Genomic DNA, 25,272 nt, shown 5'->3' on the forward strand with positions numbered 1-25,272 from the left:
TAAGGGTTTGGTAGATAGATTGTTCCTGGACATTGGGGCTGTTGATCCATGGGGTAGAGATGATTGGGATGATAAGGTAAGGACCGTAGGATGGGAGAGTTTGGTTAGATATGACGGTGAGCTATGATTAGTGTATAGAGATAAGATATAGTTCAAGTTTCATTTGATACGAATATCATGTGAATTTTATATTAGTGATTGGCCTTGCCATCCATGTTGGAATGACTTCTAATGGGTATCTTGTATTTTCATGCCTTGAAAGTTATCTCACATGCAATTCTGCTATTCTCATCAGAATATACTGGCACCGTAATCGACTTGCCAGCTTCACCGGCCCAGTGGTCCAACAACTGAGCCCACCATGACAGCCGCTTCGCGCTCCCAGTTGCCCAAACTCACAGTATCCGTACCAGAGCGGCCCTTCTCAGCCAACAAGCTGGCTGCGGTTACCTGCGAAGCACGCATAACGCATTCTTTAATCTCTGTCTTGAGTCGATCACGGTCCGACCGCAATGTTCGCGCGGAGACACCACCCCGGCTGATGATCTCTTGAACGCGTGACGTGAGGGAAGATGCGAGCGAGCGCCAGTAGTATGAAGGCAGCGATGAGGTGTCGAGGGCATTGAGGAGGGGCTGGAGCAAGTTGGCCTTATTAGCACTTGCTGCAGCCTCCGAGTCGGCTCCAGGTCCGCCGGGGCCGCCGGGTGCTAAGAGAGGATGTGTTGGTGCGCGGAGGTTTCGGAGGAAAGACTCCAGGGCAGCAATATCCTGGCATCGTGAGGCAACCTCGTTGAGAGTTCGGTCCATCGTGGGGAGCTGGGAGAGTGATTTGGCGAGACTGTTCACCGAGGTCATAATAGCTGTGTGCATGTAGCCCTGCAACGTCGAGAGGAGTAGCTCGGGCTTGTAGTCGGATACAGTGGCACCGCCCTTCGGGATGGGGGAAAGAAGATATAGAGTAGCGGCAGCAGGACCCAGGCGTGCCCGCGCATCACGGACTTGCTTGTAGCTGGAAGGAACCGGCGCGTGGCCATTGGACGGAGCCATGGGACTTGTCAAGGAGAATCGGTTGATAGTCTGCTGCGCCCTTGCTTTGACCATGTTTTCGGCGGGGATCACAAACTCATTCCGCAACGTGCGCATCACCTTAACTCGCTCCAATCCATATCCCTCGTCATCTTCCGTCGTAGCTGAGAACATCTGGCGCAGATTCAGAATCGTATAAGCTGCTCGTTCTAGCGCTCGGAATCCCTCTCTCACAGGCGGAGCTCCATCAGGCCCCGTTGTGGATGGCTGTCCTGTGCCTCTGCCTGTGATTTCTCCAACTTGACTCTCCAGCTGCCGACCCAGCGTCAGACAACGTCCAACGGCCCGAGCCAGCCGGACCGTAGACAAAGAGTTCTCTGCGGCAATGCGCGCCTCGTCCGCCGCCTTCCATTTCTGCAAGACCTCCTTCTCCAACCGCTCGTATCCTTGAGTCACAGAAGTGATCTGTGTCCCGGCCTCCTTTAGGATACGCTCTGCAGCCTCGGTCTGACCTTGTGTATGTGATAATAGGGGCAGTGCGGACTTTGTGGTAAGGGTGTGGATGTGGGTATCAATTTCTTGCAGGTCGAAGAGGACTCGTGAGAGTGGAGTGGATAGATCGAGTGGGGTGTCGGTGGCATTGTTGGTGCTCAACACGAGAGTATTGGCAAAGCTCGCCGGAGAAAAGTCGGGGTCTAGGAAGGCCTCATAGTCGATATACGAGGGCTCCCCTTCCGCCATGATGGGGGGTCTGGACACTTTAGTTTCCTGGGATATTCACTATGGCGTCAAGAGTGTTGCCGAATGAAGTGATTTCGAGTACCAATTGGGGCTTTCGAGATAGTAAACACGCTTGAATTAAGTAACGTGCAGTGGAGCCTGTCGGCGGCGTCTGTTGACAGCTGTGAATGTTGCAGTCTTTGGTATCTCCAAACGATCCTTGGTGAATTGATATGTTCTGCAAGATGCAGCAAGTTGATTGTGAGTGTGCAAGGTGATTCCTAGAGAAAGACAGCTGTCGCCAGCTCCGCCGATTATCCCACATGGTGCCGATAACGAGGGTCACGTGTATATTATAGGCCTGAGGCTGCCAAATTTCCCGAACAGGCAATTTGTACGCGAGAAGGCGTCTCGGGTGTCTGTACCCGGCCTGACTGACTATCGTAGCTCCTAGCCCCGGGTACTGTCTCCCATTGATTTTGTATGAACTCGTGGATGTAGTTATCAAATGATATCGGCTTGAGTCGCTCTCTTGATTTTGCCTACCGAGCAGTTTGATGGTTCACGGTACACATCGCCGGTTCTGTCTGAATTGCTCGTCTGTAATTCGAATGAATCGTCGGAGCTACCTTACAAAATGAATTGCAGCATTCGGATATGATGATTAAAAGCAACGCTCTCGGGGCATCGGGTTCGTCGGGAAACAGTCCGACCTCACGGGCCCGCCTTCCAACAACACTCAAGCGGGGGTTTTGGGGTGGGGCTCACATAGATAAGCGTTCGATTATTAAATAACTGCCCATATTCCCCCCCAGATCCATAAAATCAGGCAAAAGGTGAGTCTTGAGCTGGTGTGAAACTCCTGATTGTCATTCTGCCCATTACAATCAACATGTCGACATCTACTGTGACTACTCAGCAGACACAGCGATCTTTTCTCCTCGCCGGCGAGGAGCAGATCCAGTCAGCGGCCAACGACACTCAATTCCAGTCTGTTGCCCGTGGTAATCGTAATGGAACCTTGAAGCTGCGCGGTATTCCTACCTTCTCGGACCCGCTTGAGAAGCGCAAATGGATGAAGGAACACATGGCTGCTGCATTCCGTTACTTTGGCAAGATGGGATATGCCGAGGGTGTCTCTGGACACATCTCTATGCGAGGTATTCATGAAAAGTTTCAATGAACAATGTCGTTATTAACAGTTGCTAACGTGTCAAACAGACCCTGTTCTCAAGGATCACTTTTGGATGAACCCCTTTGCCAAGCACTTCTCCACTATCAAGGCTTCCGATCTAGTCTTGGTGGACAGTGACGGATACGTTACCGAGGGAGGCGCTCAATTACCCATCAACGAAGCTGGGTTCATGATTCATTCTGAGATTCACAAGGCCCGTCCGGATGTCGTTGCTGCGGCGCATACCCATGGCGTTTATGGAAAGACATGGAGTGCTTTTGGAAAGCCTATTGAGATGCTGACTCAAGGTTTGCCATTGCCACCCAACGACAAAATTTATAACTCAGATCATACTAATGAGTATCAGATGCTTGCAACTTTTACGGCCGCCTGGGCGTATATGATGATCACGGTGGTGTCGCGCTTTCTCAAGAAGAAGGAAAGCAAATTGCAGAGGCACTCGGCAAGGATAACATCGCATGTATTCTTCAGAATCACGGGTGAGTTCTTTTGAGAGAACTGGTTTGCTAGATCTTGCATTGTTTGGGGAAATCTAACCTGAGTCTTATCTAGCCTTCTAACTGTCGGCCGAACGGTTGATGAAGCCGCTATTCTCTATTCCATGCTGGACAATGCTTGTCACTCTCAACTAATGGCCGAGGCGGCCGCCGCGAATGGTATTCCCAAGCGTGTTATCAACAATGAGGTGGCCCAGTATACTGCCGATTTTGCTCAGAATCCTGTAAGTGGTGTCTCACGATCCCGCTTGCATTATTAATGAGTTATGATGCTAACAGTGTGTAGCACAACCTTTATACCGAGTTCCAGCCCGAGTTCGACTTGATTGTGGAGGAGAGCAACGGACGGGTGTTTCAATGAGAGGTGCGCGGGGATGCACTCGAGGGATTAATTGTTTATTCTTATCCGATTGATCCAATGAAGTCGGGGCAATCGACTGTCAGCCCCGAGCTTCTGTGAACATTATCAATAAACCAATTTACTATAGTATGATCACTCTGCACACTATAGAGCAACACATCGAACAACCTGAAAAGCACGAAGAATCGAGCCGTGCTACCCAAGGACCGGATCAACGGAACAAACGGTGGGGTGGTTCTACAATATCCCAAAGAGACCCTGCAGTATCGGGCATGTAATGGGAATTTACTAACCAAAATACGGTAATTAGCGCTTATAACATTCGATGGACGATATGCACTTGCCGAATTAGGGTCTCCGGCAGAGAGGGGCTTCTCCAACGACCCCAACTCGGCACTCCGATCTGATACGTTCGCTGCGTGCGCAGATAACTGGTACGATAAGATAGTAAGAGTTTATATTGCCATCAGCAATACGTGAGACAAATTTTGGTAAATTAACATGATAGATGGAAGATACAGAAAGCGGGGTCATTCTGGGGATTTAAAGGCCCCCACATCCTCGGTCACTCAATAGTTTGTCAGGTTTACAAGCCCAAGTTCTACCAGTCGACTTGCCAAAGCCTATTAAAGACAAAGATACTTCTTGAGAATTATGTCCTCTAATTGGGAACAGCTAGCTGCTGACAAGCGAACACGCATCAACGATTCAATCCCTAAGGAATGGAGGATCCAAGAGCTGCCCACCGAGGACTCTGTCCTTGATTTTCCAGCAAAGTCAGGGCTACTCACGGATCAAGAACTAAGAATTACGGAATCAAGTGCTACCGATCTAGTTCAGCAGCTGGCACAGGGAAAGCTCAAAGCAGTCGACGTCACAATAGCCTTTTGCAAACGAGCAGCACTCGCACATCAGCTGGTGAGCAAAAGCTGTCGTTCAACGTCGGTAAACTCTTTGTATCTTACTCTTGAGTAGGTGAATTGTTGCCTGGAATTCTTCCCTGAATTGGCCATCGCCCAAGCTAAAGAGCTTGATGCCTACTTTGATGCCCACAAGAAACCAGTGGGACCGCTTCATGGACTGCCCATCTCACTCAAAGATCAGTTACGTGTGAAGGTGAGGAGTCTCTAGTCCCATATTTAAGACCACAATGCTCAGAGTCTATACGAATAGGGCGTCGAAACATCCATGGGGTATGTCTCCTGGCTAGGTAAATATGACACGACCGAGTCTGTTCTCGTGACTCTTCTACGAAAGGCCGGTGCTGTTTTCTACACGAAGACCAGCGTGCCACAGACATTGATGGTTTGCGAAACCGTGAATAATATTATTGGAAGAACGCTCAACCCTCGCAACAAGAACTGGTCATGCGGTGGGAGCTCAGGAGGTGAAGGTGCCATGGTTGGTATTCGGGGTGGTGTTATTGGAGTAGGAACTGATATTGGTACGTGCATTGATCCGTGAACTCTAAGAAAGACTAACAGAATCACTTTCAAGGTGGCTCAATTCGTGTTCCTTCTGCTTTCAACTTTTTGTACGGCATCAGGCCGAGTCATGGTCGTATGCCGTATGCCAAAATGGCGAATAGTATGGAAGGCCAGGAGACTGTTCATAGTGTGGTTGGGCCAATGGCTCATTCGGCAGCAGGTGAGTTTGCAGTCCAGACACCATTCAAGTCTCAGTAAACTTACGGAAGAAGATCTCAGGTTGTTCCTCACTTCCGTGTTGGGGCAGGAGCCTTGGAAATACGACTCGAAGGTTGTCCCCATTCCTTGGAGACTTGCTGAAGAGGAGGCTATCAAATCGAAAATCCCCGCGGGATTGACCCTGGGATACTACGCAAGTGATGGTGTTGTAGGTGTTCCATTCCCCAACGACTACGTCTTCAAATACTAATCACTATAACTGACAGGTCCTTCCCCATCCTCCAATTCTGAGAGGTGTTGAGACGGTGGTCTCGACCTTGAAGAAGAATGGACACACCATTATTCCGTGGAAGCCCCATAAACACCACTTCGGACACAATCTCATCAACAACATATATGCCTCAGATGGAAATACCGTGAGAAAATCCACTTCTAGAGCCTGAGATCTCAAGTGAAAGCTTACATGTTCAAACTAGGACGTGTTCAAAGACATCAACGCATCTGGAGAGCCCTCGATACCAAACATCAAAGACCTCTTGAACCCAGACATACAGCAAATTGACATGAACCAACTCTGGGACACCCATCTCAAGAAATGGAACTATCAAAGCGAGTACCTCGAGAAATGGCGTGAACTCGAGGAGCAACAAGGCAAGGAATTGGACGCAATCATTGCCCCAATCACTGCAACCGCAGCCATCCGCCATAATCAGTTCCGATACTACGGCTATGCATCGGTGATCAACTTGCTCGATTTTACCAGCGTTGTTGTTCCAGTCACATTCGCCGATAAGAATCTGGATCTGAAGAAAAAGGATTATCAGCCTTTGGGTGACCTGGATGCAACTGTGCAAGCTGAGTATGACCCAGAGGCGTATCATGGAGCCCCCGTGGCTGTTCAGGTAATTGGTCGCAGACTGAGCGAAGAGCGAACTTTGGCGATTGCAGAGGAAATTGGGAGGCTACTTGGAAACTCGGTGACGCCCTAGGTTGGAATGGTTGAAAGCATATTGCCTTCAAGCGTCTGTCCCTCTCTGCTCACAGTGTTGTTAAGCTTGTCCTTTGCTAATGGGCATGGAATATGTTTCCAAGTCATTCATTTTGTTCTTACTCACCGCATTTCAACCTGCAACGTCGCTTTTAGCTCCGGTGATGATGGTCAACGTACTACGTAGCAGGTATCTGCTGGTTTTCCAGAGTATCGCATTCAAGATCCAATCTCGAAGCCCAAAGTCTACATTCAAGGCCGTTAATTTGATGCAAAACTTAAAGATATTGGTATTGGTATTGATGTGTAAAGATTCTAAACTGTCATAAGCGAGGCCAAGCCTCGGAGATAAATTATTGAAACAAAGTATTCGACACATGAAAATGAACATCCATTCCCTTCATCATTAGGGCAAACGCCATCTATACAGATGCAACCGTGGCAGGGTATACGAAAACGAGAACAACGTATGCAAACAGTCCTCAGCAGGCTCGTGCATCAAGAAGGGAGAAAAGAAACAGCCCAAGAAAGATCATAACCCAAGGGGGCTTCAAGAGAAAAAGGAATAAAAAAGGGGAAGGTCATAACGAAGCCAAGCCACTCATACAGTCCGCTCGCCGGGCTTCATCTCATCCATTTCGTACTCGCCCGTTCCAGCCTGGAGACTTCGCTCCCGCCCTCGGCCTCGGCCAAAGCCGGACTCTAGGTTGCTCTCACTGGTGGGCTGTTGGGATGAGGAGGCCTGGCTACTGCTGCCTCCGAGTCCGGCGAGTCCACCGAAGCTGATGGGCTTGAGTTCGCGGTGTTGGCATGCCCACATGCCCAGGTAGGTCATTATACCTGCGCTGGCGAACTGGAGGCCCCACCAAAGGAGGTTGGTAGGCACGGAGCGGGTGTAAAGGATGGTGGCGACCAGATGGAGGAAGTGAATTGTAAGAGCGAAATCGGGGACCAGCTTTGATCGGGATACGAAGAGGAGGAGGAATATCACGCTATAAATGGCGAAGGCGGTTAGTTTAATGAAGTGTATCGAGGGTAGGCGCTCCTTTGTAGAGGATCAAGGCAACTCACCTGATAACACAATTCAACATCCACACCAATCCCAGCATCCAACCAACCGTGGTGTCACCTCTCAGATAGTCCCATCCAAGGATAAGATTGAATGAGAAGGGAGTGCCGTAGACGATCGTTGTGAATAGGATTAGCACCGTCGCGCAGACATAATAGGCAACCTGGAGCAAGAGGATCTTGCGGATGATTTTCAATGGCGGGAGGTCGGATCGCGACCCCGCTGGAAGGCGCCGGCGCCCGGGCATCAACTAGGAGGCCAGGGATTTTCCCTTAGCGACCTTTGTATAGAAATGTAGGGGACGCGAGCTGTGCGCTCGAAGCGAGGAAAATGGCCGAGGAGCTTAGGAGGCGGAGGCGGAGGAGGGAGTATGCAACGACGGCCAAGATTCGTCTGTTGTAATGAACTGCGCCAGACAGAGACTGCGGAGTCTTCGAGCCGCGACGTTCGTATAGAGATCGCTGTGGTGTTCTGGGTGTAGTTAAATCGCCGAGTCGTTAGGAGTGGTTAAAAAAAGGGAAACGGACCAGATGTCCAACACCGCAGATCACGATCAACAGTCTTGTCTTGGCACTGCCGAGCCCGCGGGAGCAACCATTGCCTCCATTTCCTCCCGCATTACCACAACTTACCAACAACCTATCCAAGCTGTCCCCAGCCACAACGCACCAATTCGCGTGCCCGAATACCCTAAAATCCCGATTAAGCTCCCACAAACAACCACACACATCTACAACATGGGCTGGCTCCCTTGGTCATCCGGCGACTCGAACAAAGCCTCTGACGGCGGCCGCATCGCTCCGGATCGCACGAGTCGCGCACGTTGCTGGGAGGGAAGGGATGCTTTCTTCGCCTGTCTGGATCGGAATGATATTTTGGACGGAATTAAAGATGATAAGGAGGCAAGACGGAAATGCGCGAAGGAGGTTGCGGAGTTTGAGGCTGCTTGTTCGGCGACTTGGGTACGTACAATAGCTTTTGTAGGGCTTTATATTCTTCTTCGGGAGGAAAGCAGTCTTTTGGGACTTGCATATCTTGGACACGGTTGTCAAATGTTTGAAATTGAACTCTATGCTAATTCGATTGATTGTTTAGGTCAAATACTTCAAGGAAAAGCGCGTGATGGAATACAACCGGGACAAGACGATTGAGCGGATCAAGAAGGAGGATGCGGAGACGGTGAAAGAGCTGAAGTCTCAAGGTTGGAAGTCCAACTAGAAGAGTTAGGCTAGAGGCTATAGGTGAAGGGGCAGACGGGCTACTTTCTTGTACATTATGTACCATATCCACTCTTGACGTATTTCGATGAGCACTCCATTTAATGCTACACTGATTTAAAGCAGTATTTTAGTTCCATAGGTACCTTGTGCAGGCTATGCATTATCTTGCTTGAAAGAGTTGTTTAAATTGGAGACTGGATATGTTATGGGAGACGAAGACCATGGACTCATTTCTACATTGGAGCAGACATGACCGAGTATGTGCAGACTATATTTTCCAAGAGAATCATACAACAGCAATGACGACACTCAGAAAGGGTTATAGAGCATTGTGTCCCAAAAAGAGGACGGGCCATTATGTCCACCTTGCCCATCAAACAGATACCCGAAGCTGTCCCAAAAGTTCGGTACATGACTGAGATGGAAGACGAATTGTAAAAAGAATCAAAAAAGAAAAATCAATGAGACAACTCCAACCTAGACACCGCCAATCACCCTAGTATCTAGAATCTTGTTAGCAGCCCTAAGGGGCCCAATGAACGCCGGTTATTGCAAAGTCGCTGGGATGTTAAAGAAATTCCAGCCGTGAAAATGAAGCATGAGAATCCAAAAAAGTAAGATCCGGAAAGAAGAAACAATGGTAGTCGCCGCTTTTCCAAGAAAATCGATGGCGAAAAAGAAAACGCCAAGCTCCAAAATGTAGTAACATAAGTGACAAAAGTGTAGAAGAATCGTTAAATCATTGCTTCCATTTGGTCAGATGGTTCATCAGGTTTTGCACATTAGAACCAACTGGGGCCTGCGCCTGTGGTTGCTGGGCCCCAAAGCCTTTCGCCAAGAGCGAGAGCAGATTGGGGTCAGTGACCATGGGGGCGTTTGGAGGTTGGAGATTATATGGTGGGTGGGGGTGAGGGTGAGGAATGGGTTGTCGAGGATGAAGAGAGGGCATAGGAGGAGCCCGGGTCGCACTGCTCAACAGACTGGCCAGGTCGGCTGGTTGCGGAGGATTGGGAGAGGCGAAAGGTGACTGTGTGGCTGAGACGGGCTGGGATGAGGGACCGGGGCGCTGCTGAAGCGCTGATAGGAGAGATTGAAGAGCGGGACCATCCAATGTACCGATAAGATTGGCGATATTGGGAGGGTTCGAGAGAGTTGGAATATGTGGTTGAGCCATCTGCAGGGGCTGAATCGGTGCGAGACCGAAGGCAGGATTAGGCGCGAAGGAGGCGGCCGGTCCTCGCATAGCCTGGGCTTGGTGGAACATTACCTCCGCAGCGATGTTAGGATCGAGTTCGGGGTAGTCTGGAAGCAGGTTAGAATGTTGTACTATTACAGGAGAAGATAGATGGCTGTAGCGTACCGGTGAAGCGAACATTTTCCGGGCCCGCGCTGCGATCGAACATTTGCAGGGGAATCTTCCGGGAGAATTGATTGGGGCGTGACAGCCTCACGACTGCAAGAACACCTTCAACATATTGGCGATGGACGGCTGCGCCTAGAGGGATGCGAGGGCCAAGGACCAACACATCTACCCGCAGGCCACGGTTGCGAAAGGCATTCTCCACATGGAGGATGAAATTCCTTCACAAGAGATGAGTGATGGTGCTAATAAAGATGCAATATATCCAGAACTTACCGGTCAATCTCTTCCAGCACAAGCACCTGCACCTCCGGGACGTCTCGTGGTGCCCGACGAGGCACTGGGAGGTCTGCTTCCCCTTCGTAATTACCTCGGGGTCTCGGGCTAGGGCTTCGATACCGCCGGTCGCGCGCATAGGGTGAACGAGGAGAGCGGGGTGATCGTGACCGTCGGCGCTCACGGCGATCAAATCGCTCTGGTGTCCTATCCCGTGATCGATAGCCATCCCGAGCCCGGAATGGGCGAGGTGAAGGAGACCGGGGAGGGCGATAATCGTCACGCCGGCGGTGAGAGGGCTCATCGCGGAAATCACTGAATGGAAGCCGACTAGACTCGTGCGGTCGGTCATAACGGTCGCCCGGAGCACGCGCGGCGCTGCGGGCAGGAGCAGTACGGCTGAATTCGGGCGACCTGGAGCGACGAGGCGGGGGTGCACGAGACGCCTCTGCAGCACCGGGTCGAGCAGTTGATCTCTGTGGCTTCGAGATTTCGAGGTCTGTGGACGATTAGGGAAATGATCGCGGCGATCAGATAAGACGGAACGTACGGATTTTTCTCCCTCGAATCAAGGCCCCTTGTTCAATCTGGAGTGCTGCGTGGCATGCGCCGGCTTCCAAAAATTGGATAAAGCCATAAGCCTGTTTGATGGAGATTTGAGCCAGTTTACCATACTGGTGGAATCTATGGAACATGTCTCGCTTTGTCACCCGCTCGGTGGGAAGGTTGCCTAAAAATTGAACACCAAGTTAGGTGTCTTGGCCATAGTGGAGGCTAGAAAGGTTAAATAAAGCATGGGATACTGACCGACAAACAATCTGGACCCAACAGGGAACCGGTCCCAGAGACCTTCGGTCACATAGATCCGCTCATCATGTAGGAACTCGTCATATTTCTTTTGCACTTCTGGGCCCCAGGGCTGATCATCTTCACTCAAGGGTTTCCCACGCGATAACAGATCAAGGCGGCCTTTCTTGACTGTGGAGGGACCCTCTTGAGAGCCCTGCGATTCTGCGGCCGAGGAAGAGCCCCGTTGCTGGAAACTCGCCATGGGTGGCGGTGGGAGGTCTCCAACACGAGACTCAGTACCGGGCGCGACCGGGGGCATGGATGGGGGATCGGTTTGGTGGGCATTGTTACTGGATTGGGCTGCATGGGCGGAGGAGGGAGCAGGATTTGGGGCGGTAGATGTTTGCTGATGGGCATTCTCTTCGCTCGGGGAGTACTTTTGGGGGAGGGAGGGGTCTTGGAGAGAAGGACGGGCGGGGAGGTCCGCACACTGAGCATGCAGTGCGGGGGGTATACCAGGGTGAAGAGACTCGCCCGTAGGGGCTTGATGGAAGGACGAGCCCTCCGCTAGAGTAGGGGCAGCCCACGTAGCATTGGCGTTGGCGTTGGCGTTGGCAGTAGCAGTAGCAGAGGATTGAGAGAGGTTGTCGAGTAGGGTCTGGAAGTTGACCCCCATAGAACTCGATCCCATATTCCCGTTTCCATCATCTATGTGATCAGGCTTCAAGGACGAAGCCGAATGACCGGCATTGTCTCTGTCGCTAGCCGGGAGATAACCCTGGGGACCCGGAAGAACCGGAGGCGCATGGGAGTGACTGGGAGCTGCAAAGGCAAGGTTGGGGTTCATGTGCATATTCATGTTCATATTACCCTTCTGCTGCTGCTGTTCGGTCCCTGTGGTATTGGAAGGATAAATCTGCGCTGCCAGAGCAGGAATAGCATTCATCACGGGCTGTTCCATCAGCTGCACACCCTGCAATCTACCTGGGTCCCTGCGCAGCCCCAACGCTAGATCCTGGCCATCCTGCGCGATCCTCGACCATCCATCGCGATCTTGTGTTTGAAGGGATTCCTGGGGATACTCTGAACGTTGATATGTCGAAGTGTCATTAAAGACGGGGTCCATTTGATTCTCCAGGACAGGGATATTGGCCGGCTCCGGGATATGTAGTGGGCGCGGGCTCTCCGGAGTCAGTGTCTTTCCGCGGAAGTGAAGCGCTTCATCAGGAGGACTGGGCGTCATGTAGAGCGAGGGGGAGGTGGGCGTTTCATCTACAATGAGTAGAAAGGGAGGGGAAAGTAGAAAAAGGGGTGGGTGGGTGTGGTTGTAAAAAAGTTGAGGGAAGTTCGGAGGTGGTGGAATGATCGAAGATCAAAGGTTCTTAGGTTCTTAGGTCACGGGCCAAGAGGGTCACAGATTGGTGAATTTTGCAATCGCAAGCTCAGGTGGGGCGATGAGAAAAAAAAGAGTAGGACTAAGTATATGACTAGTATGACTGCTACTGTAAAAGTATGGGTCCGGAAGGGCGGTAAAGGGTCCCAGATTAAGGCCGACGGGGCCGGCCAGAAGAAGAATAGAAGAAGGAAGAGAGGAGGGAGAGGATGTGAGATGAAAGAGAAATGAAATCAAAAGTGAAGGATTTTTGAATGAGCAACGGACAATATTCAAAGAAATTGGTACAGCAGAAATGCGCTGATATACTCCGTGGGGTACTTAGTAAGTTAGTACTAAGGGACCATCTAACTACTGTCGGTAGTAGTATTAACAGTACTACCTTAACAATACGGAGTACTGTACAGCACTCTAGTGCTTAGGCGCATGCAGGCCTCTGCTCGAGGTCAGGAGTACGGCCGACTTGCAGCTTCTCCTCCAACTTCCCACCTCTCCCCGATCACTTCCCTCTCATCCCCGACCAGGCAATCAGACAGGCCAAAACAGGCCAGTCAAAAGAGAACAACCAGTTTGGCCGCGACAGCTGTCCACTTTCCGCCAATTAGACGAGCATAAACAGCACGACCCATGCCAATCCTCCCCAAGGTTTCCCCCCACTACATACTGCAGTCCTACTCCTGTAACCGCGCTCGAGGGGCCCATCAGTGCTTGTTCTGGCTTGTTCTGGGACCAGGTGCTTCGTCGTTCTTACGTCGTTTAACCACCTGCCACCTTATTACTAGCGGGGAATCCACTTATTTGTTGAAACGGCTCTACTACGGCGTGCGGCGGGAACAGCCTACCAGTCACACAGCTTGTGGTTTGTACGATGGTCGGTGTCAATGATAATGTTAGCGTGGTACTTTCACCCCTTCTTCATGACTAATACCCTCTCCAACCGCCTTCCGAATAGGGATTAGGGCAATACCATATGTTTCAAACCCTTCCACCTAGCCACCTAGCCACCTACCTTCCTACCTACCTACCTACCTACCTACCTACCTACCATGGAGACTAATCACGAAAGATCCGATCATACCCCCCAGGCCCCCCAGGCCCCTCATACCCCTAGCCATAAAGCTAGTCGTGATCAGCGCATCGCAGCGCGTACACTGCGCGCTCAGGGGCTTACCTATAGCCAAATTGCATCAAAACTGGGCATTACCCAGCGTCAGGTCCAAAAGGCTTGCACTGATGAGAGGCCTACACCACGTAAGGCCCCTGGCCGAGGTCGAAAGCTATCAGAAGAACAGCTTGATGAGATAATCGAGTTTATCTCATCTTCGAAAGAGACACGACGGATGCCGTACTCTAGGGTTATAGAAGAACTACAACTCCCTATTAGTTCTGTCACCTTACGAAGGGCCTTAGCTAGACGTGGATATCATCGATGTAAGGCCCTTCGAAAGCCTCCGTTGTCCGACCGTACACGAGCACTGCGTCTAATCTGGGCGCTAGAGCACGTTAATTGGACGCGTGAGCAGTGGGAAAAGATATTATGGACTGATGAGACCTGGGTTACATCGGTCTATCATCGACGGATCTATGTTACGCGTCGGGCTGGTGAGGAATTTGATGATACTTGTGTACGAGAGCGAATTTCTCGTGCACCTGGCTGGATGTTTTGGGGCTCATTCTATAATAATAAGAAAGGCCCTTGTCTATTTTGGGAGAAGGAATGGGGCACTATTACTGCTGCTCGATATACAGAGCGAATTGTGCCTCTTATCGACGGTATGGTTTCGCTGGCTCGCAATCATTTAGATCAACATCTAATTGTAATGCAAGACGGCGCACCATCTCATCGAAATCTCTTAACTATTGAGGAGCTTCACGATCGTGGGATATACCCTATCGACTGGCCACCGTATTCGCCAGATCTTAATCCAATTGAGAAGGTTTGGGATTGGATAAAAGATTGGATCGGTGATCGATATTTGAAAGACTATGATCGTAAGCTATCTTATGATCAGCTACGCGAGGCTGTGCGAGCTGCTTGGGATGCGATTCCTACAAGCTTTTTAGACCAGCAGATTGATCTGATGCAGAAGCGCTGCCAGGCTGTTATCGACGCGCAGGGGGGGTCATACACCTTACTAGGCGGTAATATATTGTATTATAGTGGTTTAATTACGTGAAGTCGTAATAAAAGGGTGGCAGAATATTAGTCATGAAGTAGGGGTGGAAGTACCACGCTAACATTATCATTGACACCGACCATCGTACTGCCACGCTGAGGGGCTGGGTTCTCAGACTGGCTAGACCACCAGATCAAAGTCGGAGAACCTCCTTTCCGCGGTGGAAGATTTAATTAGTCAGGGTAGCTCCACCCCGTTTCCTTCTTCTCTTTTCTCCAGTTTGGCATTTCATCTCATATTATTGTTTTCCTCTCCTGCTCGGCGTTGGGGGAACACCACCAAATGCCGCTCCGATCACGGTGGTCGCAGTGGTGCGCGTTTCGCTCGTGGATCAGAACGCAATCAACTCCATTTCTCCCTTTCACTACGCCCATTTCGCTCGGCCGGAGTGCAAAGTTTGCTTCCACGGGGTCATCTGACCCTTCAGACCCTCACGACGTCGAGCTAGCGAGAAAGTGGCTGAAAGCCTTTGAGTCGGGCGTCAAGTCCATTCCCCGCCATGTCGGCCAGGTCTCGTTCAGCCGTTCAAGCGGACCCGGCGGTCAGAACGTGAATAAGTCGGTGCAAATCCGATCCGTGCGAACGGTTCCCCCCCATTCTCCTCTCCCTTCTCAAACTCATAATTTCTGCAGGGCTCCCGAGCTAACCGTGGAGAGGGCGATCTTCCCTGGAAAACCCCTACAGAGTCAATTCTAAAGCTACTTTAAAAGTGCCCCTGGCCACGATATTTCCTTTGGTGCCGCGTCTATTACATCCTCCATTACGCGCCTCCCGTTACGCGACGGACCGTTCACAGGCGCTGGTGATTCAATCGGACGAATCCCGGCAACAGGCGACCAACGTGGATTTGTGCTATGCAAAGCTTAATCGGCTGCTGGTCATCTCGGCTAAAGAGGTCATTCCAGGCGAAACGTCCCAGGAACAGAAAGACCGCGTGAGCAAATTGTAGGCCCACCGCTCCCTCTTTTTTTTTTTCTTCTTAAAATTAGAAGCATCACCCACTTCACCCATGGTAGTGGGATCTTCCTAACCAATGGCTTACAGACAGCGCGCCCAAAATGAGGCCCGACTCAAGGAGAAAAAGATTCACAGCAGCAAAAAGAGCAACCGCCGGGGAAGCAAATACGATGATTGAGGAGAACGAGTTGTTGATCATCCTCTTCCAAGAAGAAGCTAACATTATGAACTGTGCACATATACCACATAATAAAAACTAGATCTTTCCTGGGAAATTTTTGGCTTCACGTCCGACCAACAACGCCTTGAAATGTGCAGAAGAATGCCCGAGTACGCTAAAAGAAAACAGAAATGGTGTTTACTCCTTGGAGGATGCACGCTCGGCGGTGCGTAATGTGGCCTGAATGACCTTCTTGAGCGAAGGATCCAGGTCCTCCGTGTCTGCGAGGGGTTGCAGCCAGCTCACCACCTCCTGGGCCAGGTCATGGGTCAGAGCCGACTCCTTGAGACGGGCCAACGAGCTACCAAGGGCTCGTGGGAACTCTGCAGATGTGACATGAACACCTGCAGTGGGGAACTTGATGTAGCAGATCTGCGTCCGGGGGCTGGTAGGCTTGTGCGCCCGCATCGTGTCCACCACGTGCCCCAGGATCTTCTGGAAACACGGCGTATCCTGGAACTCTAGAACCATCTCGTAGAATTCAGCTCCGAATCGGTCCTCATTGTGGAAGTTCTTCATTGCGGCATCGAAGATGGCGCTGGGAATTGCACCGGTCAGCGCCGGAGTAGAGTTGAGATTTTGCAACGCTTGTTGATCAACTTCACCGTCATTCCGTGTCGGGTTGATATCTTCGTCGGTAATGTCGGGGAGCGCAACCATGTCGCCCATCTCATCCCCAGCCGTCTCGACTTGCACCGGCCGCTCCTCGTCGAGTCCCAAGATCCGTTGACGAGCGATCAGCTTGGCGATGTAGATCAATTCCAACTTGGCGTATTGCAGCCAAAGATCCCTTGAGCTCTTGCAGAACCGCAGACCGCGCTGCATGTAACTCCGCGCCTGGGACATATCCGCATGGTCATCAAGAACGTACTTGGCGGCGTAAACCCACAACTCAGCGCTGGTCGGGTGGAACCGAAGGGCATCCGTGAAGATGATAGAAAGCTTCTTATTGGCTTTTTGTTTCCGCGCATATTCAATATATTGAATCCAGAGGTTGAGATCGCCGTGGAACTTGCGCGTGGCACGGTCAAGAATGAAGTAAATGCGTCGTTGGCCGCTGTGTCCAGCTGTTCGGATTCCCATTCTCTTTACTCGCTTCTTACGCAGGTTCTCGAGGTTCATCTCGTACTCAAAATATCGGACAAAATCGATGGGAGCCGCTCCGCGCGCATTGAGCTTGTGCTCAAAGTCGGACCGCTTCTTGATGATTGAAGTGATTTCATCCTGTAGAGAAAAAAGTCAACATCAGCGCGCGACTCCGGCCAAGTCACCGCAGGGGAACTTTACCTTTGTAAAAAGCTTCTTGCGCTCATACTCCTTGAGTTCGGGCACCGACTGCTCGAGAAAGAATCGAGCCTTATCTGTGGCGACGGACATGGTTGACGTTGGTGATCTTTGATCTTCAGGGAAGAAAAAAAAGTTGTCGGCATCCCGCATTGACCAAAGCACCGACCACCGGCACCCACGCTAAACCATATCGGGTTAGCCAGGCAGTCAGCCCGTCCAAGGACACTCTGGAGCACCGGTGCATCCGAATGTTTTCCTTTCCTCAGGGGCCCTTGCTCTACAAATCGTCGTTCTCTATTCTTTCGATTCATCACACTCGTTTCAACCTTTTCTCTCGGTTCTCCTATATATTGGTGCAGAGTCTCAACCTCCCTCTGCGCCGCTATGGCTCCCAGATTCAAGGATGGAGATGCCGTGGTTGCGGTACGTGGTGCTTGACACACACGATAAGACCCTCGGATAGGCGCTGACTCGATTGACTTCGCAGATCAACGGAAAATGGATTGCATGGACTCACACTTTGTTCGCGTATGCCGCGTTCTTCAGCGCGTTAATTGTCGGCTGCGCGTTGCATTATCACAAGATCGTCCAGAATGAACACTACGGCTACCCCGATGAATGGTTTCCCTCCGTCTCCGCCACGATTGGCGATCGCTATCCCGAACGCTCGTTTTTCCAGGTCTTCATCGCCATCACTTCCGGTCCTCGCTTCGCCCTCGTCTTCCTGTGGTACGTGCTTACCGCGCGTCCTAACTCATCTCTCCCTAAGATCGTCGCTGGTGTGGGTGTCTTCCGCACTTTGACTTGTGGTGGATGGACGTACGTCACATCCACTGATGATCATGATTGGCATGATATCTTCATGATTTCGTATCTTGTTGCGACTTTGCCGTGGACACTGGGCTGCCTTGCGCTCAGCCCCAACAACCGCCGTGCCGTGAAGTACCGCAAGATCATGGCCAGCCTGTTCTTCGGAACCTTGGTGCCATTGATCTACTATTTTATTCAGCACAAGGTCCACAAGGTGGCTGGAGGTAAGTTCTGGCTTGATCAAACTCGAAATTAGCAAGACCATTTCTGATACCTTCGTATCTCCTAGCATACACCCGCTACGCCTTCTTCGAGTGGTCCCTGATTCTGTTCGATGTTGGCTTCGATGCCATTACGGTTCTCGACTTTGAAGGATTCGAGATTGTGGTTCGGGATATCAAGGGTATCAGCAGAGGGTATGTACCGTGGCTTCCGAAATGACACCCACGACAAATGTATAGTGCCATATGTCATGTTTGGATATGGAAAAAAGACATTTCCTAAATTATCAATTTAGACAGTTGAAAACGACCGCGGATTCTGTTCTTGAAAAAGAGTGCGTACATCCCAATTAAGTCCAGTCTCGGCCCCGACGGAGGCTAACCTGTAGTATAGGAAGGGCAAGGTCGTGGGCAACACTTTTGGCGAGGGCTTCTTCTGGACCGAGATTGTTGATGCCGCCGCGGATGTTTACAATGGGGTATGTTTTGTAACTGCAACCTAACCTTTACTTCATCTAACTATGTGCTAGTTTGTCTTCTGGACCATTGTGACCGGTCTCCCGGTGCTTGTGTGGTGTGAGTGGCCGTTGTTACTTCCTCTCTCGAATATTAATTGTACTAACTATGACAGACTTCCCTCTTTGGCATATGGGTATCTCAGGCTATGAGGTTGCGATTGCTGCTGTCGTTTCGCCTTTCTTCTTTGCCATCCCATCGATCAGGCAGATTGCAGTGAAGAATCTGCGACTCCTCCATCTGATCTCGCTGTCTGGTCTTCTCGCTTACAAGTTCCCGAATCCCGCTCACCGTCTGTTTGTGACTGCTTTCGCTCTCGCGATTACCTGTGCGGCATGGACTGCTACCTTCTTTGCCGAGCGTGCCAACACGCCTCGCTTGGAGACTCGCATCATGGCTTGGGGCATCGGTTTGATCCTGTCCGTCATTGCCAAGTTCGCCTGCTCGACCAACAACCCCCTTTGGCCCATCATGCACGCCGAGAACGGTGGCTGGAACAAGATTGGTCTGTTCCTTGCTATTTTTGCCGTTCTGCGCTCCCAGCGCCCCACGAATACTAGCGGTGGTGATTATCTGCCCGCTGGCGGCAAGAAGGGCTCTGCTCTCCTTGCCGGTCTCGGCTTTGGTGGTCTTCTCTTTGCCATCGTCTCGCTTCTGACTGACTCTAGCACCATGATCTCCTGGGTCTGGGAAGGATATCCTGTTCGTGGTCCCATTGCTGTGCCGCACGGTGCCGTTACCATCTTTGTTATGGGCGCTGGCCTCGTGTATGGTATCTTTAACCCTGCGATTGCGGGTACCTGGACGGCCTTTGGACTTGGATCCGTTGGTGCGGCTCTTCTGACCTACTACCAACACTGGACTGGATTCTACGGCGCCCTGGCGCTCGCCTTCTACATTATGGCCGTGGCTCCCGTTCTGATCACCTCCTGTGTTCGCCACGGCGCCGCCAGTACCTTCGGCGTTGGTTTCCTCCTTTACGTCTTCCTTTTGCTCTTCCACGTCTGGGTCGTTGCCTATGCCTTCGTTCCTGGTGGTCCTCTCGTTCGTGAGCACACTGACTGGCTCATGATGACTACTATGCTCGCTATCGGCGCTGGTGTGTTCTCCGCCGCGACCACCAACTCCTCTCGCTCCTCCCGCAAGAAGCCTGTTAGCCCCAACAGCAAGCGCCAGCGTTCGTACTACATCTACGTCCTGGCGGCCCTGCAGCTGCTCTCCGTCTCTGTGGCTTACCTCCGCTTCCCCACCAACGACTACGTTCCCCACCACAAGGAGGACAAGGTTGTTACCGCTGGTATCTGGACCGTCCACTTCGGTCTTGATAACAACATGTGGGCTGCTGAGCGCCGCATGCGCGATGTTCTGGGCGAGCTCGAGCTTGACGTGATTGGTTTCCTCGAGTCCGACAACCAGCGCGTCATCATGGGTAACAAGGATGTTACTCAGTACATCGCAGAGGACCTCGGCTACTATGCCGACTTTGGCCCTGGTCCCAACAAGCACACCTGGGGCTCTGCTTTGCTGTCCAAGTTCCCCATCGTCAACTCTACCCACCACCTTCTCCCCTCGCCTGTTGGCGAGCTGGCTCCTGCCATTCATGCTACTCTCGACATGTACGGCGAGATGATCGACGTTGTCGTCTTCCACTCCGGTCAGGAGGAGGACCCCGAGGATCGTCGTCTGCAGACCGAGTACCTGTCCAAGCTGATGGGCTCTTCTCCTCGCCCCCTGATCCTGTTGAGTTATCTGGTCACCAAGCCGCTCGAGGGTAACTACAACACCTATGTCAGCGATATCAGTGGTATGAAGGATATCGATCCTACCGATTGGGATCGTTGGTGTGAGTACATTCTCTTCAAGAAATTGAAGCGTACTGGTTACGCCCGTATCAGCCGTGACACCATCACCGACACTGAGATTCAGGTAAGCTACTATCCCCTTTCAAATTGACATATCCACATGATATGACTAACTTATGATGTAGGTCGGCAAATTCGTCATCGGCGAGCCCGAGCCTGAGGAGGAAGTCCGCGTCCCGGAGGAACTGGTCCCTGTTGGCCGTCGCTTCCCTGCGCTCTTCCGTGGCGAGGGTGTCCGCGGACACCGCTATCACGTCTTCGACGAGCCCAGGTATTGGCAGTAAACTTGGCTATACATGGCTCGCCAGGGCAACCTGAAATGGATTTGACAGAAAATAATTGCTTGTTAGAGGCTACTAGGATTTATGAATTCGTGATGTGTGAAATACTGGGGAATAAGGAAGTGGACATTCTCAGTTTGTGGATTGATCGCCTGCAGAGAATTAATATAATTTCCTCTAGAGGTGGTGGATTTGGCTTTTTGATTTGCGTTGATCTATTTCTTGTATCCGTTGCATCAGGGGGGTTTTATTCTGTGTAAAAAGAGGGTGATCCTATTTGATCGCCACATGGTTAGGGGTATGGACATTAAGGGATCAACGGCTATGATGCAGGAATAACGGTCTGTCTACCGTAACTTGAACCCCGTATAGTAGGTAGAAAATCATCGAATTCCGCGGACATTAGAGTTTTCTGCGATAGACAACAAGGTGTGAGGAAGACAAAGCAATATACGACTTCGGGGCGAGTCTGTCAGCATATGCGGGCACATGTGGCCGCTGTGTGTCGTTTCTTTGTTCCTCGGGCTACCGGATCCTTGTGCGAGGACCACCTCAGATTTTCATTCTTTGATGTGCACGCGAGAGTCGATTTCAATACCAGGCATCCCTTGAGTAATATGATCGCGTCTACCGAGGAGCATGATACTAGAAGAGTAGCATGCCTACATTCCAGATGGGCTGTACTCACTATTTGAATGGACGGGCGTCTCTTCCCACCTAATCAGTTTTATTGAGTTAATTTGAACCTCTCATTTCTTTGTTAGATCGACTTCAAATGCAATCAAGTTGTGGTCATGTGTAGATTAATGATATTTTCGACAAAATAGCACGTATTTCATCCCTTTCTTTGACGTCTTGAGGAAAAACTCTGAACTTTCTCGAGAACAAGCCTGAACCCTCTTTATGCCACGTCTTCTTTGATTCATTGATCCTCGACTTCCTCCATTTTACAATCCAGCGTTATAGAGGATTACGAAGACCACTCCTCAAAATGTCTTGATGAACGTGTAGGTCTTTGCAGAACATGAAATTTAAGTAAATATGCTCGTAAAAGTAGTATTTGACCTCCTTCGGGAGGCGAGATGAACGTGTCCTGTCACACGGCCTAGTTACGACACGCATCGAGGAATCATGCGAACCAAGGACAAAGATTCTGCCCTTCTGGAGTAAATAAAATCTGACTCTTTGTCTGGTTTTCACGTCCCTCTTTGATCAATTGACTACAGAAGCCAGAAGCAGTTCGCAGTTCGCAGTTCGTCTTATCTTGTTCCCCTCGGCTTGACTCTTTCATTGTCTTCGAGCTGTTCCCGCGAGGTCGCTCTTTCGTCTCGAGATTTCAACCGTTCGTTTTTTCTATCACAATCAAGTATCGAAAAGTTTCATTGAATTAACTGGTTCCTAGATTTTTCCATAAACCATACTGCACGGCTGCACGACTAGTTTGACCGAGGTACATGATGATCTTCCTTAATTTCACCCCAGATACTGTAATTTCCTCGAGTCTTGTGGAGCTCACAGACCTCGATTCATGGGAAAATTCTACTCGAAGATTCTAGGATATTTCCAGACAAAGAAAGTTTGCTTTCTGGGACCTCGAAAGCAGATTAGTTTGTGCCGTGGCTGAGGGGTTCGGGTTCGGGGCGACGGGATTGAGAACAAAGAAACTATTTAGATCCCATACACAAGGTAATCCTTTGTCTGTTTGGGCGAGTCGCAGGAATTTTAAACTGCCATGGTCACCTCGAGACCAACTGCCCAAACATACAGTCCTTTTCATTGCTCTGATCAGACACACTTCTCACAACCACTTTTTGTTCTTCTCCATAACCACTGTCTCGCTCGAGTTGCGTCGCAAAAGAAAGGTTCTATCGTGAGTATACAATGTGCTACCATCCGGCCGTAACTCCTTCAAGATCATATGGTAGGTGACTGACGATCAGTCTGTGCACTAGACTAGTATCATGACGCAGCGTCGAACAAGGTCCCATACAGCTCTTTTATCGAAGGCTGCCACTGCAAAGACGGCGGCAGGAACAACCTCGCCCACCACTGGTCCACCGGCAAAGAAACACAAGACCAAGAAAGCGGAAGATACAGCTACTGCGACTGCTGTGACAAAGGCTCCGCCTCCAGAAAGATTACAGCGGCTGCAGAGAGTGATCAACCCTCTTCGAAAAGTCACAGACTCCGATACAAGCTTGGAATTTCCCGCCGTATCCAGTGCTCCGCGAGGTCATCCCAAAATCTACTATGGACAAAATGCGCCACTTCCTCGTTGGAGAACTCTGTTGGATGATCAAGATCTCGGCGCACATATTGAGAGAGACTTGATCAGGACACACCCAGGCAGAACCATCATCCCAGGGGTGGCACCGAACACCCACCCCAAAGCTCATGACAATACTCTTGGGCTTGGAGACCTCAAGTGGAGTTTTGATCCAGGTCCAGCTTCAGTCTGGGGCAATTTGACAGGCCAAGAGCTTTACGCGTACGCGCATGGACTTCTTATGGTGGCATTGCAATGTAAACACTCTCGCCGGCAGTTGGGCTATGCTATACGCAATGAACAATACGCAAGCTTGGTTGCCAATGTCGAGGATCCAGTACCACCCCCACCGCGCTTGGATCCCTCCGGTGCAGTGGCTCCACTCAGTTCGACCCTCAATCGAATCCTGGCTTCTACAAAAGCACTCAAGACGAAGGACCAAACGTTCCCTGATGACGACAAACATGGGCGCCCGGAGCTCAAGTATCAGCCGGACCAGGACGTGTCCGATAAGGAAAAGGATTTTCCCATTGCTTCAGTAATGAAGAAGAATATGAAAGGAACGCTGGGACCCGTCGACCAGCAGGATCCTTCCCTCGACCCGGTTGCTGTGCTAGAGGTCAAAGCTACTAAGAAGCGGCTTCCCACACGTACAAAAGCAACCAAGAAGGGATCCAAGAAGGAATCCAAGAAGACAACCAAGCAGGCAGCTGTAAATGACGATAAGCAGCAGACACACAAAGGCGCGGGGGCCCGGGATATTGGATCTGAGGAGAAGTTGGTCAGTATTCGTTCTTCCTTACATAAAAACGAATGGGTACCTCCTGAGGCCAGAAGGTCAGCAGGAGATGGAGGCGAAATTGCACGAATTGGTGAGTACAAGTGTGTTTGGTTTGTCGTTATGCTCTTGATTCCGAGAATGTTTCTGTGTCTTTTCCTGTAAGCTTTCAAGATTATCCGATGATTTCATGACAAATGTGTCAATACTTCTCTATGGAGGACATGCTTCTACTGAAAGCTGTGGAGTGTTGGAGCTATATAGCTCGCCATGATTGGTGCTTAAGGCTTCAGGAACAAGGAGTCAGATCTTGCGAACATTCTTCTCATGACCCCCTTGCATATTTGAGGTTTCTTGTTTAGGGAACTGTCTTGGATCTTGATCCTGATTGTGCACTGATACTGACTTGCTTGCTTGAACAGCACAATCGCCATGGCACGCCCGCGAACCAGCCCGTGAGTCCAATCATCCTCGCTCCAGAGGAAATATACCTTATGTTGGATAAGATTTCAGATATTAACAGAGCTCGTTCTCAAGTGGAAGACATGCACAGAGCAAAAGCCCAACAAGATGGACAAGCTCAACAAACTGGTAGTGGCAAAGACGCAGACAAATACCCATTTCAGCCTCCCGATGCAGGTTCGACTCAAACAGCAGAGAGCTCCACCGCCCTCAATGGAGAGCCCGTGCGAGAAATAGACAAGATCTTGTTCCCGCCTGAGAAGCCCGACGAAACTACCAAGTATCTCCAGATGTGCAATGAGATCGTCGCGGATCCCGAAGCGCGCCGGAAACATTATCCCGACGTTGAGGCCTTTCGTCGAATCCGAACATGGGCTGGTGCTGTAATTCCTGAAAAGGTCGAAACTCATGTCAAGGCAAACTTCGTCAAGGTTCCTACAGCCAACAGGCCATTTACGAATATGAAGAGGCCGCGGGAGGTAAGTGACGAATAGTCAGTGCATGATATGAAGACTCACTGATTATTGGTATAGGAGATTTGAGAATGCGTAATTTTTTGAACTTGTGAAAGGGGCAGACTTCAACTGTGCCGCTTGCAAAGATATCTGACAGCAAAACCTGCAAGATTTTGCATGGTTTCGAGCAGCGACTTGAAATTGAGGCCCGCGATATATCTCGTGACTCTGTATGGTTAGCAGGTTAGAATAGGGTCGATGGGGGGAGTTTTGAACTTTGTGCATGTTTTACTTTCTCATTATTTGACTTGAGCTATTCCTGTAAATCAATAGACTTCCTCTTTTTTCTAATTCGAAAACAAGCGTAGATCTGCTACCAGTTACTTGTCGAGGATTATATAGTTGAAACCTCGTGATTGGGCAACCTCCAGATCACCTGA

At 50.5% G+C, this 25,272-nt stretch overlaps 10 protein-coding genes across 10 annotated transcripts; 6 read left to right on the plus strand and 4 right to left on the minus strand.

The window, feature by feature from the left end:
* Positions 1 to 327: 327 nt before the first annotated feature.
* Positions 328 to 1,767, minus strand: N7473_007308 (putative Golgi transport complex component Cog5; the record flags this gene model as incomplete). The annotated part of the gene is made up of 1 exon (XM_057153248.1): positions 328 to 1,767. One exon carries the CDS (start codon positions 1,765 to 1,767, stop codon positions 328 to 330), a length of 1,440 nt encoding a protein of 479 aa, XP_057007586.1.
* Positions 1,768 to 2,638: 871 nt separating this feature from the next.
* On the plus strand, positions 2,639 to 3,799 carry N7473_007309 (class II aldolase/adducin domain protein; the record flags this gene model as incomplete). The annotated part of the gene is made up of 5 exons (XM_057153249.1): positions 2,639 to 2,906; positions 2,968 to 3,228; positions 3,288 to 3,420; positions 3,494 to 3,662; positions 3,725 to 3,799. 5 exons carry the CDS (start codon positions 2,639 to 2,641, stop codon positions 3,797 to 3,799), a joined length of 906 nt encoding a protein of 301 aa, XP_057007587.1.
* A 654-nt stretch (positions 3,800 to 4,453) lies between these two features.
* Positions 4,454 to 6,434, plus strand: N7473_007310 (amidase; the record flags this gene model as incomplete). The annotated part of the gene is made up of 7 exons (XM_057153250.1): positions 4,454 to 4,717; positions 4,775 to 4,915; positions 4,973 to 5,243; positions 5,297 to 5,446; positions 5,499 to 5,653; positions 5,712 to 5,861; positions 5,922 to 6,434. The coding sequence occupies 7 exons, from the start codon at positions 4,454 to 4,456 to the stop codon at positions 6,432 to 6,434; spliced, it is 1,644 nt and encodes a 547-aa protein (XP_057007588.1).
* A 600-nt stretch (positions 6,435 to 7,034) lies between these two features.
* Positions 7,035 to 7,749, minus strand: N7473_007311 (protein SYS1; the record flags this gene model as incomplete). Its single annotated transcript, XM_057153251.1, has 2 exons — positions 7,035 to 7,425; positions 7,505 to 7,749. 2 exons carry the CDS (start codon positions 7,747 to 7,749, stop codon positions 7,035 to 7,037), a joined length of 636 nt encoding a protein of 211 aa, XP_057007589.1.
* Positions 7,750 to 8,032: 283 nt separating this feature from the next.
* Positions 8,033 to 8,960, plus strand: N7473_007312 (cytochrome c oxidase subunit 6B family protein; the record flags this gene model as incomplete). Its single annotated transcript, XM_057153252.1, has 2 exons — positions 8,033 to 8,464; positions 8,598 to 8,960. The coding sequence occupies 2 exons, from the start codon at positions 8,033 to 8,035 to the stop codon at positions 8,718 to 8,720; spliced, it is 555 nt and encodes a 184-aa protein (XP_057007590.1). The 3' UTR covers positions 8,721 to 8,960.
* Positions 8,961 to 9,461: 501 nt separating this feature from the next.
* On the minus strand, positions 9,462 to 12,390 carry N7473_007313 (putative RNA-binding protein (Nab3); the record flags this gene model as incomplete). Its single annotated transcript, XM_057153253.1, has 5 exons — positions 9,462 to 10,024; positions 10,083 to 10,303; positions 10,359 to 10,857; positions 10,909 to 11,088; positions 11,166 to 12,390. The coding sequence occupies 5 exons, from the start codon at positions 12,388 to 12,390 to the stop codon at positions 9,462 to 9,464; spliced, it is 2,688 nt and encodes an 895-aa protein (XP_057007591.1).
* A 2,609-nt stretch (positions 12,391 to 14,999) lies between these two features.
* N7473_007314 (peptidyl-tRNA hydrolase domain protein) lies at positions 15,000 to 15,852 on the plus strand (the record flags this gene model as incomplete). The annotated part of the gene is given in 3 exon segments (XM_057153254.1): positions 15,000 to 15,402; positions 15,416 to 15,662; positions 15,762 to 15,852. The coding sequence occupies 3 exon segments, from the start codon at positions 15,000 to 15,002 to the stop codon at positions 15,850 to 15,852; spliced, it is 741 nt and encodes a 246-aa protein (XP_057007592.1).
* Positions 15,853 to 16,032: 180 nt separating this feature from the next.
* On the minus strand, positions 16,033 to 17,271 carry N7473_007315 (snoRNA-binding rRNA-processing protein UTP6; the record flags this gene model as incomplete). The annotated part of the gene is made up of 2 exons (XM_057153255.1): positions 16,033 to 17,118; positions 17,182 to 17,271. 2 exons carry the CDS (start codon positions 17,269 to 17,271, stop codon positions 16,033 to 16,035), a joined length of 1,176 nt encoding a protein of 391 aa, XP_057007593.1.
* A 294-nt stretch (positions 17,272 to 17,565) lies between these two features.
* Positions 17,566 to 20,874, plus strand: N7473_007316 (uncharacterized protein; the record flags this gene model as incomplete). The annotated part of the gene is made up of 8 exons (XM_057153256.1): positions 17,566 to 17,604; positions 17,669 to 18,215; positions 18,281 to 18,407; positions 18,509 to 18,547; positions 18,607 to 18,691; positions 18,743 to 18,788; positions 18,844 to 20,654; positions 20,716 to 20,874. The coding sequence occupies 8 exons, from the start codon at positions 17,566 to 17,568 to the stop codon at positions 20,872 to 20,874; spliced, it is 2,853 nt and encodes a 950-aa protein (XP_057007594.1).
* Positions 20,875 to 22,789: 1,915 nt separating this feature from the next.
* On the plus strand, positions 22,790 to 24,919 carry N7473_007317 (uncharacterized protein; the record flags this gene model as incomplete). Its single annotated transcript, XM_057153257.1, has 4 exons — positions 22,790 to 22,792; positions 22,842 to 23,918; positions 24,338 to 24,856; positions 24,911 to 24,919. 4 exons carry the CDS (start codon positions 22,790 to 22,792, stop codon positions 24,917 to 24,919), a joined length of 1,608 nt encoding a protein of 535 aa, XP_057007595.1.
* Positions 24,920 to 25,272: the final 353 nt, after the last annotated feature.

Source organism: Penicillium subrubescens, assembly GCF_028828155.1.
Source record: "Penicillium subrubescens strain IBT 31985 chromosome Unknown utg000005l_segment0_segment0, whole genome shotgun sequence".
Taxonomy (NCBI): Eukaryota; Fungi; Ascomycota; class Eurotiomycetes; order Eurotiales; family Aspergillaceae; genus Penicillium; species Penicillium subrubescens.